Genomic DNA, 14,460 nt, shown 5'->3' on the forward strand with positions numbered 1-14,460 from the left:
TCTGTGGACCCGGCTCCCTTAGAGCATCCAGAAGAACCCATCCTCAAACATTACTGTGGTGTTAAAGCCCAAGGAGACTCCCTGGCCACAACATACTACATAGGAGGTCTCACCTACCTTCTTCCTCCTCTCTCATAACCTCCTCAAAACCCTACTGCTGACTGATTAACCCACATCCAACACAGTGGCAGCGATGGGGCAAAAGACTAACCTAACTATTGCTACACCATATTCGGGGGAGCTATACCAAAGGAAAATAAAAAGTGACCCTCACAATGGGTCTTACAGATGACACATTGTCTTACAGATGACACACAGATGACACCCTTACAGATGACACATTCAATCAAACACCAAGTCAGAACCTGGGAAACAAAATATAGAAAACAGGAAATAATGTAAAAAAACAACAACATAACACCCGATTTGTATTTTCAGTGAGATCATAAGATAGTAAGTAGAATTTAAAGGAATTTTTCCTGAGAACATATACAGCTGTAAGACAGAAAACAAAAAAATATTTAGGAAATGATAAATGACAAACAGAAGCAATAAATAAATGATCCATGAAAACTAACATAAATTTAAGGAAACTTCATTTTAGTCAGAAATCTGGCTCCACTATGTAAAGAAAGCACTAATGAAAGATGATCTACTCCAAGGCCTGCCGTGAGGGAACTCCTGACACAGAGACTCTTCTATAAAGCCTCCTAAGGTGGTGTTTTGTTTTAAATTAAAAAATCAAATGATATCTAACTTATTATAGAAACAATAAAAAGTTAAGAAAACAATTGAGTGAAAAGGACATAATTCTGAGGGAAAAGAAATGTGAACCTAAAGTCCAATTTTTGAGTTCTTGTAAAAGGGCAAAGAAAAGCATTTTGAAATATGCAAAGATAAATATATATGAAAATTGAGAACACACTAAAATCAAACAAAAATTTTAAATGGGAAGAGTTTCCTAATAAAGATTGGGCAGGAATAAAGGCAGCAAAAAAAAAAAAAAAAAAAAAAGCAATTAATTTCAATTGCTGAAAATGAAAATGTCTTTGGCTCAATTTAATTTAATGGTTAAGGGAAAAAAAATGACATGAATAAGATAAAATATATACTTTTTAAAAGGCTGGAGAAGTAAAACAGAGGTTTTATTCCTGACACTGACAATGAGTAAGAAACTTCTAAGAAAATAATGAAACAGGTAAGGAGCAAATACAATGAACATAAAACAGAAAAGACAGGAAAGAAAAAATACTATTTCAAGATGGTAGTAGTCAAAAACTTTCACCCATAAAGTACATGAAGCAAGAATTGTTAGGAAAATAAAGTTGATAAAAACTAGAATCAGAATTTGCCAGATAAAGCAGTTTTTTAAAAAAATGAGACCATGAAGAATTTGAATAATAAACAAACTAGATTTAGTAATGAATAAAGTACCCTATAAATGAATTTCATACTTTGCAAATACTAAAAGACTATCTAAATTTATGATGTATTAGGATACTAACAAAATTCAGGTTATTCAATGAAGAAGAAATTGTATGATCAGAATATCATGAGATTACAAGATGATAAGAACAACAAAAGAACCATCTGAAAATGCAAACAATATCCTTATGTAATTCAAAGAGAAAGTTGAAATGGAAATTACAAATGATTGAGAATTATAAAATAAAGAGAATGTGATAAATCTAAATCACTGGATGCTGCTAATGCCAAACTCAGAAGAAAACATTATAATAAGAAACTGTTATAATATTAAACAACAAAAACTATGACAAATTACCTAAGGATATACCACAAAAATCTAGGGGAAAAAAAAGAGGTAAGCCACAGCAAGTCAAAGAAAGGAATTAAGAAACACAAATGTAGAAACTAAAGAACTAGAAAAAATTAAAGAACCCCATTGGTACCAATAAAACAAACTTGAAGCTTATAAAAAATCCATAACAATACCTCTAGCAAGTGTTTTTTTTTTAAAAGAACATATAATAATATAATAAGGAAAAAATGGCAATATAACCACAGTGGAAGAAACTTTTTTTAAAATTAACAGTATAAAACCTCATGCCAAAGAGTCTTAAAATCTATATGAAATAGATATTCTGAGAAAACACAAATAACCAAGAATACTTCAAAAAGAGATGCAAGAACGCCCAGTCTAAACCACTAGAAATGTTATCGGATAACTTTGAGTCAGCAAACCCTAATAACAAAATATGTTAAACAACAGAAAAATTACAGAAAATTCTACAAAAGACTCATATTAAGTAAATACCAAAATCTTAATTAGCCAACTGCATCTAGCAGCATCATATGGTACAAATGATCAAGCAGAATTTAGCTCATGAATGTACAATGGATAAATGAAAAGAGACAACCATTTCTAAAGATATTAAAGGGATATATGACAAGATTCCACATCTATTGCTGACTAAAATTTAGCAAAATAGAAATAGGAGGAAATTCTCATAACCTAATGTAAAGTATCGAGAAAGTTATCCCAGACATCATATTTAAAGCACTCCCATTAAACACAGGGATAAAACAAAGATTTCAATAATTTCCACTATTTTTGAACACTGTTATGAAGGAGCCAGATTTAGTGAAGCTTACAAAAATATTAAAACAGAAAGAAATGAACATTTCCATAGATAGATTCATAGATTTCTTCATAGGCACTGGATTTAATTGCTGAAAAAAACCTTCTGGTACAGCAGTATTAGAAAAAAACATCACTTAACAGGAGAGGACAAACTGATCACAGAAACTGAAAAGGCATTTAAAAAACAGACCCATATATTTAGGGAAATTTACTACATGAAAACAGTGATATTTTAAGAAAAGACTGAACTGTAATTCACTACGTGCCACTGGGTCAAATGGCTTTGTATTTGGGGGAAAATGAAGTTAGATACCTGTATTTCACACAGAAATAAAACTGAGTTAGACCTAAACCTAAGAAACAAAATCATGAAAGTTTTAAACAATTGAATATTTTTATAATTGAGAAATGGGGAAGGTTGTTTTAACTATAACAAAAACCACAAAAGGAGCATTGTCTCAAAGCAAAAAAATTTCAAAGTTCTATATATAACGAACGATAACTTAAACGATATTTGAAGAATTGACAAACTGGTAGAAAATATTTACAACATAGAATTAATTTACAATCATCCTTCAGTGTCCACAGGGGTGGTTCCAAAATCTGTGGATGCTCAAGTCCCTTATATAAAATGGTGCAGTATTTGCATAAAACCTACACACATCCTCCTGTATACTTTAAGTCATCTCTAGATTACTTATTATAGTTAATACAATGTAAATGATAAGTAAATAGTTGTAATTACTGTAAATGTTCTATAAATAGATGCCAGCAGGAGGCAAATTCAAGTTTTGCTTTTTGGAACTCTCTGGGATTTTTTTCCCCCAAATATTTTTGATCTGAGGTTGGTTGAACCCACAGATGCAGAACCCATGGATAAGGAGGGCTGACTGTTCTTAAAACATATAAAAAAGGCCTTAGAAATAAGTGAGGAAAAAAATGCACAAAGTATAAACTGGCAATCCAAAGAAAAACTATTAAAGGAAAAAAAATACCTAATGTCTCTAATAATGCAAGAAATGCAGAGTAGAATATGAAATAATATTTCAATTATTAAATTTTTAAAACCTTTAAGATACTAATAATGCTCAATGTTGGTAAAGGGTGGAGAGAAAGAACTTCATAAACCTCAGGGAGAAGAATGGTGAGGACAATTTAATATTATGTTCTTTAATAGAGAACTGATTTAGACATTAAAAAGAATTATATGTATGGACAAGGGAAGCTGCCCAAGTACATGAAGTTTAAAAAGCAAGTGTAAAAAAACATTATTTTTACATATATGTAAAATATAAATGCTACATTTACATTTTGTAGTAAATACAGTTTGTATAGGCAAGAACAGAAGTTTGGAAAAGTACATACTGAATGGCTAGTGTGGTTAGTTGCAGAAGAGCAGAATTCAAGTGTGGAAGATTTATTCTTTTTAACTCTGTTCTTTTGGGCACCTTCAAGATGTGGATGATGAGAAATATTAAGAATTTGTCTGTCATCTTTTACCACTGCCTGTAACTTTTTTATTGTTTTACATTTGCCTGCTACCACCTATAACATGGTTATACACACACACACACACACACACACACACACACACTCACACATGTACATGCATATTATGTCTATTATATTCTGTATGCAAGCATGTTTACTTTGTAATCCTCTGTACTATTTAAATGTTCAATAATAACTGTGTATTACTTTTATTATCAGAAAAATAATTCAAATGTAATTTTCCTTTGGGGTTTAAAAAAATACTAATGATTTATTTAAGTACACTGAGAGAGAGACATACAGACAGAGAGGTGGACAAACACACAGAGAGAAAGATAGAAAAAAGAGAAGAAAAGAAAAGAAAAGAAAGGAAAAGAAAAGAACCTACCCGAATTATGAATCTGATTGCTGCACATCCAGAAGTTGCCATGACTTTTGCACTATTGGGGACGAGATTAAAAAGTGTAGGTACAATGGCTTCAGCACCATGATCAAACTTGTTTCCCAAAACTGTTGAAAGATGGCTATAAAGGAAGACAGAAAAATGTTTTCTAAAAAAATAGTTTAACATTAAATATAGGTAGGACCATACAATTTTAAAATATTCTTTTACTGAATTAACAAAATTTTTATTTTAACCAGTTCCAATGGCAGAAAAACAAAAGAGAGAAAGGCAAGTGCAGATATTACCTATTTCCTTCTTTTCCCCGTCCTTTTACTGTCTAGTGCAAAGTTGAAATTTGGCATTTTAACCATCTCTTTGCAATGCAGAAGTCATCTGATCTCAGAATTTAACCATTAACATGACATGTAAAACACTCAGCTCTGACTGTCCTGAACTTTAGTCTTTAACCATCGGATATTTCCATTCTGATGCCCCAATATCAATCTTAAATTCAACATATTTTACAAATAAGTAAAATCTTTCCCAAATCAGTACTCCTCTATTTCTTTCTTTTTTTTCTTTTAATTTTATTTTTGGCTGTGTTGGGTCTTCATTGCTGCATGCGGGCTTTCCCTAGTTGTGGTGAGCAGGGACTACTCTTCATTGCATGTGTGGGCTTCTCATTGCGGTGGCTTCTTTTGTTGTGGAGCATGGGCTCTAGGCGCATGGGCTTCAGCAGTTGTAGCGTGCAGGCTCAGTAGTTGTGGCTCGCGGGCTCTAGAGCACAGGCTCAGTAGTTGTGGTGCATGGGCTTAGCTGCTCTGTGGCATGTGGGATCTACCCGGACCAGTGATCAAACCCATGTCCCCTGCATTCGCAGGCGGATTTTTAACCACTGCGCCACTAGGGAAGTCCCAGTATTTCTCTATTTCTATTAATGAGAAATATTAATATTTCGGTCACAAATACTCCCTGACATCTTTGGTGTAGGATTTCAGAATTTTTGCTTGAAAACAGAACTCTACCATACATTGATTAGTTGGGTGACTCTAAGGACATCTGTCTTCTCTTTCCAAATTTGTAGTTAAACAACTAATCCAGGCTAATTAATTTAATATGATTTTGGGTAAAACACTTAGGAAGAATGCTGTAATTACAGTTCTGACAATGTTTGTGGAATTATTTAATTTCTATATACTTATATCTTATTTAAAATACATGGTTGGGGTAGAGTTAGTTCCAGAATTTCAGGTTCCTGGTTCAAAGAGGTACTCAGACTCAGACTGACTTACTAGTGTTCAGTTATACCTTCAGTTTTCCCATGTGAAACTCAAATCAGAAGCAGAGAGGTGCCACCTGTGCCCAGATGTTGCTGTCTTCCTTTAAAGAGTTTAAGAGTTTTGTTCTGGTAGGCCAGTGATGTACTTTGGAATCAGCTTGATCCTTATAAGCTTACTGGGAGGGGTGGCCTGAGAATACTGCAGAGTACTCAGTCTCCAGAGTAGCCTGAACAGTCCTATTCCTATACAACAGCCTTTCTGGGGTCTCTACTGAATGCCCTGGGTGTTCAACAACGTTTCTCCAGTCTGGCTCATCAGAACTTGAACCTCTCCCGGCCCAGGTGAACTCTGGGAATTGCTGTTTATCTTATAGCTTCCAGTAGTTCTTTCCAGTCCTCAGGGAGTTGTACCTTTCACATGCACAGATTAGTATTCAACTAGACTCATGGGATCCCCTATGCAGATTTCTATAGCTCTTTTTCTGTATGTCTCTCCTCTCCAGTGTTCTGCACTGCAAATTTTAGCCACTTCAGCTTTCGGAACCTCCAATCTGCTTCTTCTTCAACTCAGTAAGACTCCCTTGCTCTGCCTGCATTCTCCCTTCCTCTCCACGGTCCAGAAAATGCATCCAGGTCAAAACTGTGCTGATCATACTGTTCAACTGACTTGTTTGTTTCAAGAATTACACTCCTGCTCTGCCTGCTGTCCATCATCTGTACACAGTTGTCTTAACATATTTTCTCCAGTTTTCTGCAAGGGGGCTAATCCTGTACCAGTTGTTGCATCATGGCAAGAAGCAGAATTCTCATCACGGACTATTTTTGAAGGTTACAATTTGTGGATTTTTGTTTTGTTTTTCTATCAAGAGATATTCAATTATTTTGGTATATTGACTTGTATCTAGCAATCTTGCTATATATTCCCTTAATTATAATAATTTATCTATCAATTCTTATCATTTTCTGCATGGATAGTTATATCATTTGTTAATAAGGGCAGTTTTGTTCCTTTTCTTGCAATCCTCATAGTTTTTATTTCCTGAGGGGTTTTTTATTTGTTTGTTTATTCTGTTCTGACTAGGACATCTAGTACAATCCAGATTATGAATATTAATAGTAGGCATCTTTGTGTCCGCTCTCTTCAAAGGAATACAACAACATATACAACAAAGTATTCTGGTCGGGAGAAGTGGTAAAAGGAGTTTAAGTGTTCTACCATGCTTAAATTTTAGAAAAATATAAACATACAGAATAGGTTTAGACTTTGATAAGTTAATGATGCATGTTATAATTCCAAGACAACTGCTAAAATATCAGAAATAAAAAGCTTAATATCCAAATTAGCAAAGATAAAGTTACATATAGCCAGTTCTCAGACCCATTCACTTTATTCTTTTTTTTTTTGTTTTTTTTTTTTGTGGTACACGGGCCTCTCACTGTTGTGGCCTCTCTCATTGTGGAGCACAGGCTCCGGACACGCAGGCTCAGCGGCCATGGCTCACGGGCCCAGCTGCTTCGCGGCATGTGGGATCTTCCCGGACTGGGGCACAAACCCATGTCCCCTGCATCGACAGGCGGACTCTCAACCACTGCGCCACCAGGGAAGCCCCACTTTATTCTTATACTCACAGAGTTAGTGACCAAAAATCCACCAGTAGATTTTAGACATATAAACATATTTTAAGGTTGGTATAAAGTGCTATTAAGAAAGATTTTTTTTTAAACCACACAAATTTAATCCTTATATATATGATTTTTGGAATATATATATGCTTTTTGGGGGTTATCCTGCTAATGCTTTACTGAATAATCACTAAATCAATGAGTACAAAATTCATTCATAAAAAATACTTATCACAAAAAAGAATATACTTACGCCACAGTAATGCAAGCTTCTCTAACCACCTGGGATCTAAGATCCTTAGCTGAAAGTTTAAGTGCTCCATCCAACAAGCGTAAATGTTGGAAAAAGCAATCATATTGTGCAGCTCCAGCAACAAGCAATGATCGAATTTTCTTAAGCTGAAATAAAGAGAATTTTCATTACTGACATTAAAAAGTGGCAGTGCAAAAAAAAAAACTACCTAAACTTCACTACTGGAACAAAATTAAAAATTTTTTCATTATATTTCATTACATATTCAGACATTTTAACAGCATTAAATGTATCTTTATTAAATAAACATGCAAACAAACAAAAAAGCTTTCTGGAAAAGAACATTATAGATTTAATTATATGCATAATAGACATGTAATGTATGAGTAGGTAAGTAAATTTTAAAGTTTTAAGGGAGTCTTTTCAAAATTGTCACAAAATACACATTAAAATAAAGTTTACCATTTTAACCATTTTAAAGTATACAACTCAGTGGCAATAAGTACATTCAAAATGTTGTGCAACCATCACCACTATCTACTAAGAAGCCTATTTTTAAAAGAACCAAATTTGTAAACTATATTCATCCATAAGCAAAAGTAAAAAATCAAAAGGATCAACCATTAAGTCATCACCATCTCCAATATTTTAACATTATCACACTTACTTTGTGACACAAATAGCTCTTTCTCCCTATTTCTAAACCTTTAAGAATAGGATTGCCAAATGTTTTCCATATAAACATCATACATACCTAATAAAATTAATCAGTCAATTGAGATACACTCAGGTACACATCTGTGCTCACACATACAAGCTAAAAGTTTACCTATCATACCCATTATTATGTATAATTTCATATTAAATTCTGTGGTTTTCTAAATTTTTAAAGATATCTTTAAAGTTAAAGATGAGTTAAGGATGGAAAACATAAAAATAAAATACTGTGGATATTAGAAAAACATCTGAAAGAATAGTTATACAATCTTAGGGTATATAAGGTAGGCAAACTATCATAAGCAGAAGAGAAATCAGAAGGCATCTAAACAACTAAAAAAAATTACAATATGGTAGGAAAAAATTATCTGCAATATATAAGTACAATACACAAGGAATGACAGTAAAATAAGAAAAAGACAAATAACCAAATATTAAATTGGGCAAAATAAATATAAGAAAATGTGTTCAACCATACTAGTGATAAGCAAATGCGAATTACAACAAAGACACATCATTTGCCTTCATTAGATTGGCAAAAGTTAAAAAGACTCGATAGCACCCAGTAATAGCTCTTACTGTTAAGATCATGGATGCCTAATACCTTTGTTCAAAATATTTTGGCAATGTCTACTAAAATAAAATTGCATCTACTCTTTACCCACCAATCCACTTTTAAAAATTTAACCTACAAAAATAAAAACACCATTGTTATAAATATGTGCAAGGATGTTTATTGCAATATTGTTAAAACAGCACAAAATATAAAAACAAGTCCATCCAAGTTTCTAGAAACATACAGCCCACCAAAACTGAATCAAGAATAAATAGATAATTTGAACAGTCCAATTGCTAGGAGTGAAATAGAATCTGCAATAAAAAAAACTCCCTGCAAACAAAGTCCAGGACTGGATGGCTTCACTGGGGAGTTCTACCAAATGTACAAAAAAGAACTTATACCAATCCTTCTCAAACTCTTTCAAAAGACTGAAGAGGAAGGAATACTCCCAAAATCATTCTATGAAGCCACCATCGCCCTGATACCAAAATCAGACAAAGACGCTACCAAAAAAGAAAATTATAGGTCAATATCTTTCATGAATATAGATGCAAAAATCCTCAACAAATATTAGCAAACTGAATCCAACAACACATAAAAAGGATCATACACCATGGTCAGGTTGGATTCATCCCAGGGTCACAGGATGGTTCAACATACACAAGTCAATGTGGTCAAAAACCATATGATCATCTCAACAGATGCAGAAAAAACATTTAATAAAATTCAACATCCATTCATGATAAAAACTCTTATCAAACTGGGTATAAAAGGAACATATCTCAACATAGTAAAAGCTATTTTTGCCAAACCCACAGCCAATGGTTTATGCCAAACTCAAACCCAATACTCAATGGTGAAAAGCTGAAAGCCTTCCCACTAAAATCTGGAACAAGACAAGGATGGCCTCTCTACCACTTCTATTCAACTTAGAAGTCTTAGCCACAGAAATCAGACAAAAAAAGAAATTAAAGGTATCCAAACTGGAAGGGAAGAGGAAAATTGTCACTATATGCAGATGACATGATAATTCATATAGAAAACCCTAAAGACCCCACACAAAAACTATTAGAACTGATAAACGAATTCAGCAAGGTACCAGGATACAAAATTAGCATACAGAAATCTGTTGCATTTCTTTACATTAACAATAAACTATCAAAAAGAAAAAGTAAAAAAAAAAAATCCCTTTATAAATCACATAAAAAAAAAAAAACAAACCTAGGAATAAACCTGAACAAGGAGATGAAAGACTTATATGCTGAGAACCATAACACGTTGATAAAGGAAACTAAAGATGATTCAAAGAAATCATCCCATGCTCTTGGATTGGAAGAATTAATACTGTTAAATGGCCATACTGCCCAAAGTAATCTACAGATTTAAAGCCATCCCTATGAATTTACATTCCCACCAACAGTGCAGGAGGGTTCCCTTTACTCCACAACCATGTAACCCTAAGGAGAGTCATGGTCCCTGGGCATCAATGAAGTTCAAAAAGTAGCACATGGGGAGACACTAACAAATGGGTGAGATAGGCTCCACCTGATTAGCAAAACAGAAAAAAATGGACCCTAACTAAGAAAAGGCCTATTATCTCAATGTGTTTTCCAGAAAGAAATGTTACCTATCAGACTCTCTACTTCATAAGCAAATACCAGGTAGTACTACTATTGAATTTCCAAGTTTTTGAAAAAGAACATTGAAAAAACAAGGAGAGGGATAAGAAAATAAAAAATAAAAAACTTACTGCATTGGCACGCTGATCCCAGTCATGTTTGTCATCTGACAAAATTTCCCTGATTTTATTTAATGTTTCTTCAAGTTCTCGACTAGAATAGATCTTAAAGAAAAGATGCAAAATTATAACATTAATATTTCTTGCCACAGCAAAATTATACCCTCATGTTCAAATAATCTTTCCAGTAATAGTATTATTTCCCATTCTAGCACCATTTTTAAATGGAGAATGAAAATACATTATAGATAATAATAAAATAAAATGCTTTGTCTTCCTTACCTGTTACCCAGGTAAGGGTATTTCTCCACTCATGAGTAACTTCAAATATACTTTTAAAGTACTTTGTCATTTAAAAAACAAAATGCAAATATCCTACAGATTAGTAAAAACAGGACTGAGTTCTCAAAATGACTTCAGGTATATAACATATCTATTGCATCCGTATACTTATTATACAATATTGCAAAAGGACATGTTTTAGGTTAGTCCCTCCTCCGACCCTCTCAATAGACTGTAGCCAGGAGAGCTACATGCTTTATTCCCTCTGGAGCTAACTGTCTGCCAAACACCATTATCCTTTCATTCACTTAACAAATATTCACATAACAGGGATGTAACATTCTAGGCACTAAGGACACTATGGTGAGCAAAAAATAGGCATGGTCTTTGCCTTATGGAACTTATAATCTAGTCAGGGAAAGAAAAAAATTAATCAAATGATATAAAATATGAAATTGCAAATAGAAAGTATCACCAAGGAGAAGCACGTACTGCCATGAAAGTATACATACAATAGGGGGTTTGAACTAGTTAGGCAAGTCAAGCTTGAATTGAGAGCTAAAGCATGAGGCAGACATCATTAGACAAAATAGAGAAAGATCAGCCTTCCCTGCAGTGAACAGCACGTGCAAAGGCTCTGTGACTGAAAGAAACTGAAAGAAGGCCAAGTACAGTAGTAAAGAGTGCAAAGGGGATCAGGGGAAGAGACAGTGACCCAAGGCCTAAGTCAGTCAGTGCACAGTATTTCTCTACATCACAGTCAAGGTTCAGAGGGGGCAAATGACCTAAATTAGTTCAGTTAGAGTGAATTTCAAAGTTTTACATGGTCAACTGTGGAAGAGGCAGAGGGTACTAAGGGAGTGAGGCTCGGACAGCTGCAGCCATGTTGCTGACCATGAGGGAAGACGATGCAGAAGAATCCAGAAATGAGACATAAGAAAGAATGGGGTCCTAGATACCATCTGAGTAGTACAAACAGATACTGCCAACAAATAGGCCCTATTTATATTTTCCACTTTCAACGGCCATTAAATTCCCCTTTTACTTAAAACAAAAACTTGCCAAAAACAAGAGTACAAAGGGGAGCAAGGCATGAGACAAGGCTGAAGAGACAGGAGGGGAACCAGATAAACATTTGTTACAGAGTGATTACTGGAGGCTTCTGAGCCTTTCCTGCCTCCCTCTTTCCCTTCACAAAAGTCCTTCTGCCATATTTAAAAAGAAAGGCAGGTTCCTCTCCCACTCCTAATCTTATTATGATGCTTTGCTCTGGAATACAATGCCAGGCTCCCCCTTCCCTAACAAGGGAAAAAAGGGCCGACTCAAAAATTTACTTCAGTGAGGGGGTACATAATTTTTTAAACATTCTTTTAGAGGGCATACAGAGAGAAGAAGTTTGAATACCACTAAGTTAGGAATTGGCTGCAATAAAATAATTCCTAGGTTTCTAACTTGTATAACTGATTAGGTTTCCACATATAAAACACTGGAAGAGTAGGTTTGAAAGGGGAAAATCATGAGTCCAGTTGTAGGCACGTTGAATTTGAGATGCCTCTGAGACATCTAAAAGGAGATGTCAAACAATCAGTGGAAAAATTAGTTTCGCACTAAAGAGAGTTCTGGCTGAGCGATAAAAACCTGTGCATTACCTATGTAAAGGCAGGAAGTAAAGCCATGGATTTGAAGGAAGGAAGGAAATGGAGAGCGAGAAGAGAGGCCCAGAACCAACCCTTAAGAAATCTCAGTATTCAACAGTCAAGTAAAGAAGGATGTGGCTTTAAAGGAGAAAGAGATGAAGTGGACAGAAAAGTAGGAGGAAAAAAAAATGGAAGAACATTGTATCACAGGCACCTTTAAAAAAAAAAGTGGATGTAGTTGGACACTGCAATGTAATATGATTCAATGATATGGATTCAATTTTATTTCAGCCTCACTGAAAAAATCACTTGGAAGTCTAATTGTACCAACAAATAATAATGTTAAGTCAATTCAGGAAGAAAAGAATTTGGAAAACAGGGACAAAAATAAATAATATTACGAACAGGCACATAGGCAATATTCATGGGAAATGCCACTTCACTGGCATCCTTACCTGTATAGAAGGGACATCTGTAAAAGCCTTTATAAAATCATCTTCATCAACTGCTCCGGCACCTCCTTCCTTAGAAGCACCTGATAATTAAAAATAAATTTATTTTTTAAAGTTTACTTTTAAGCATTTTAGCACTGAGAACACCATGAAAAATATTAACTCTTTTGATATGAAAAAGGCATAATTTTGAGACATTCCATTTTATAAGAAGGTATTAAAAAAATCTCCAACTTTTCAGAAAAGAGAAGGTACTTAGCAGTAGTTGATTAACTCTCTATAAGGTACTAGATGAGGCTGGTAGTAGAATCCAAACTATAAGAACACAGCCCCTCTCATCCCTCATTCAATGCAAGACCAAGGACACAAGAAATACAGGTGAAAGGATAAACATTTAAAAAGCTGAGCAGTCAGTTTATATGACCCTAAATGTCAATAATGATGCCAAATAAGTGAGGCAGAGGATCCACATGTGCTGCAGTGGTCAGGAAAGCAAATGTGAAAGAAATGAGGGTCTTGAAATTAACTTTAAATACACAAATGATTTTTTTATTGCACATACACAATAAAAAAGTAAACTTAATAGGCAGTAGTTGTTTAACAGCCAATAATTAGCTATTGTCTTTCAGCTCCAAATACACTCTTTTATATTGTGATGCTGGGCCTAGGACTGAGCAAACCATTTTTCTGCTGATTCTAATGGTTTCCTGTTAAACTGTGTCAATAAGGATGCTGGAAAGAATGAAAGCTGAAGGAAGAAGGGACCTGCTCCTTCCTAACTACTTCCTCTTCTTGTCAGTAAAACCCTAGCAACTCTGGCAGGTTGCTCATTTCAGTAGCAGTTCCAGACTGCTGTTTTTCTAACATTCACTGAAACCAGCTCACTATGCCTGACAGAGACACCAGACAGCTAGTACCTGCTCCGCAGAGGTCAAGTCACAGCTCTGCAGGGCCTCTCCTCTAAGCCTCTATGTTTCAATAATTTTAAACTCATTTTGTTCTTCCAGCTTTAGGGGTAGGAGCTATTTACTGTGATTGCTACATCTATGATACTTTATTTTTTATTTTTATTTTTTTCAAATTAACCAGTACTTAAATGGGGAGGGGAGTTGTTTAACAGAAGTAGTATGAATTATAAATATTATTTCCCGGGTAGTCAGCTGCTATATGTAATTGTTGTGCAGAAGACACTAAAATAGTGTCTTTGCTCTTAATGACAGTGGAGAAACCAGAATCAACAGAGGTAACTTGGTTTCATGGAGAACTGTCGTCACAAAGCTCAACTAAGGAATCTTAACACAGCTGCTGAGAGTACTGTGGTATAGGTAGCTGGGGAGGAGACACCTGTTTGTGGGGGAAGGAGAATAAAGCCAGGAAGGCTCTGCACTGATGGATTGTGAAGCCGGCAGAAGGGTCAGTAATCTTCTCGCCTCCTCGGCCTC

The 14,460-nt window shown here is 34.7% G+C and overlaps 1 protein-coding gene across 13 annotated transcripts in view; it reads right to left on the reverse strand.

Annotated features, from left to right (window-relative positions):
- CLASP2 (cytoplasmic linker associated protein 2) overlaps positions 1 to 14,460 on the reverse strand; it is a 177,766-nt gene that overhangs the window by 94,915 nt on the left and 68,391 nt on the right. For all 13 annotated transcript variants that reach the window (XM_060022121.1, XM_060022119.1, XM_060022118.1 and 10 more), the window contains 4 exons: positions 13,022 to 13,101; positions 10,660 to 10,752; positions 7,634 to 7,779; positions 4,482 to 4,617 (listed from right to left, as the gene is read on the reverse strand). In XM_060022121.1, coding sequence (XP_059878104.1) covers positions 4,482 to 4,617; positions 7,634 to 7,779; positions 10,660 to 10,752; positions 13,022 to 13,101 — 455 coding nt within the window. The remainder of the gene's footprint in view (positions 1 to 4,481; positions 4,618 to 7,633; positions 7,780 to 10,659; positions 10,753 to 13,021; positions 13,102 to 14,460) is intronic.

The sequence above is a fragment of the Delphinus delphis genome, chromosome 10 (assembly GCF_949987515.2).
Source record: "Delphinus delphis chromosome 10, mDelDel1.2, whole genome shotgun sequence".
Classification (NCBI taxonomy): Eukaryota; Metazoa; Chordata; class Mammalia; order Artiodactyla; family Delphinidae; genus Delphinus; species Delphinus delphis.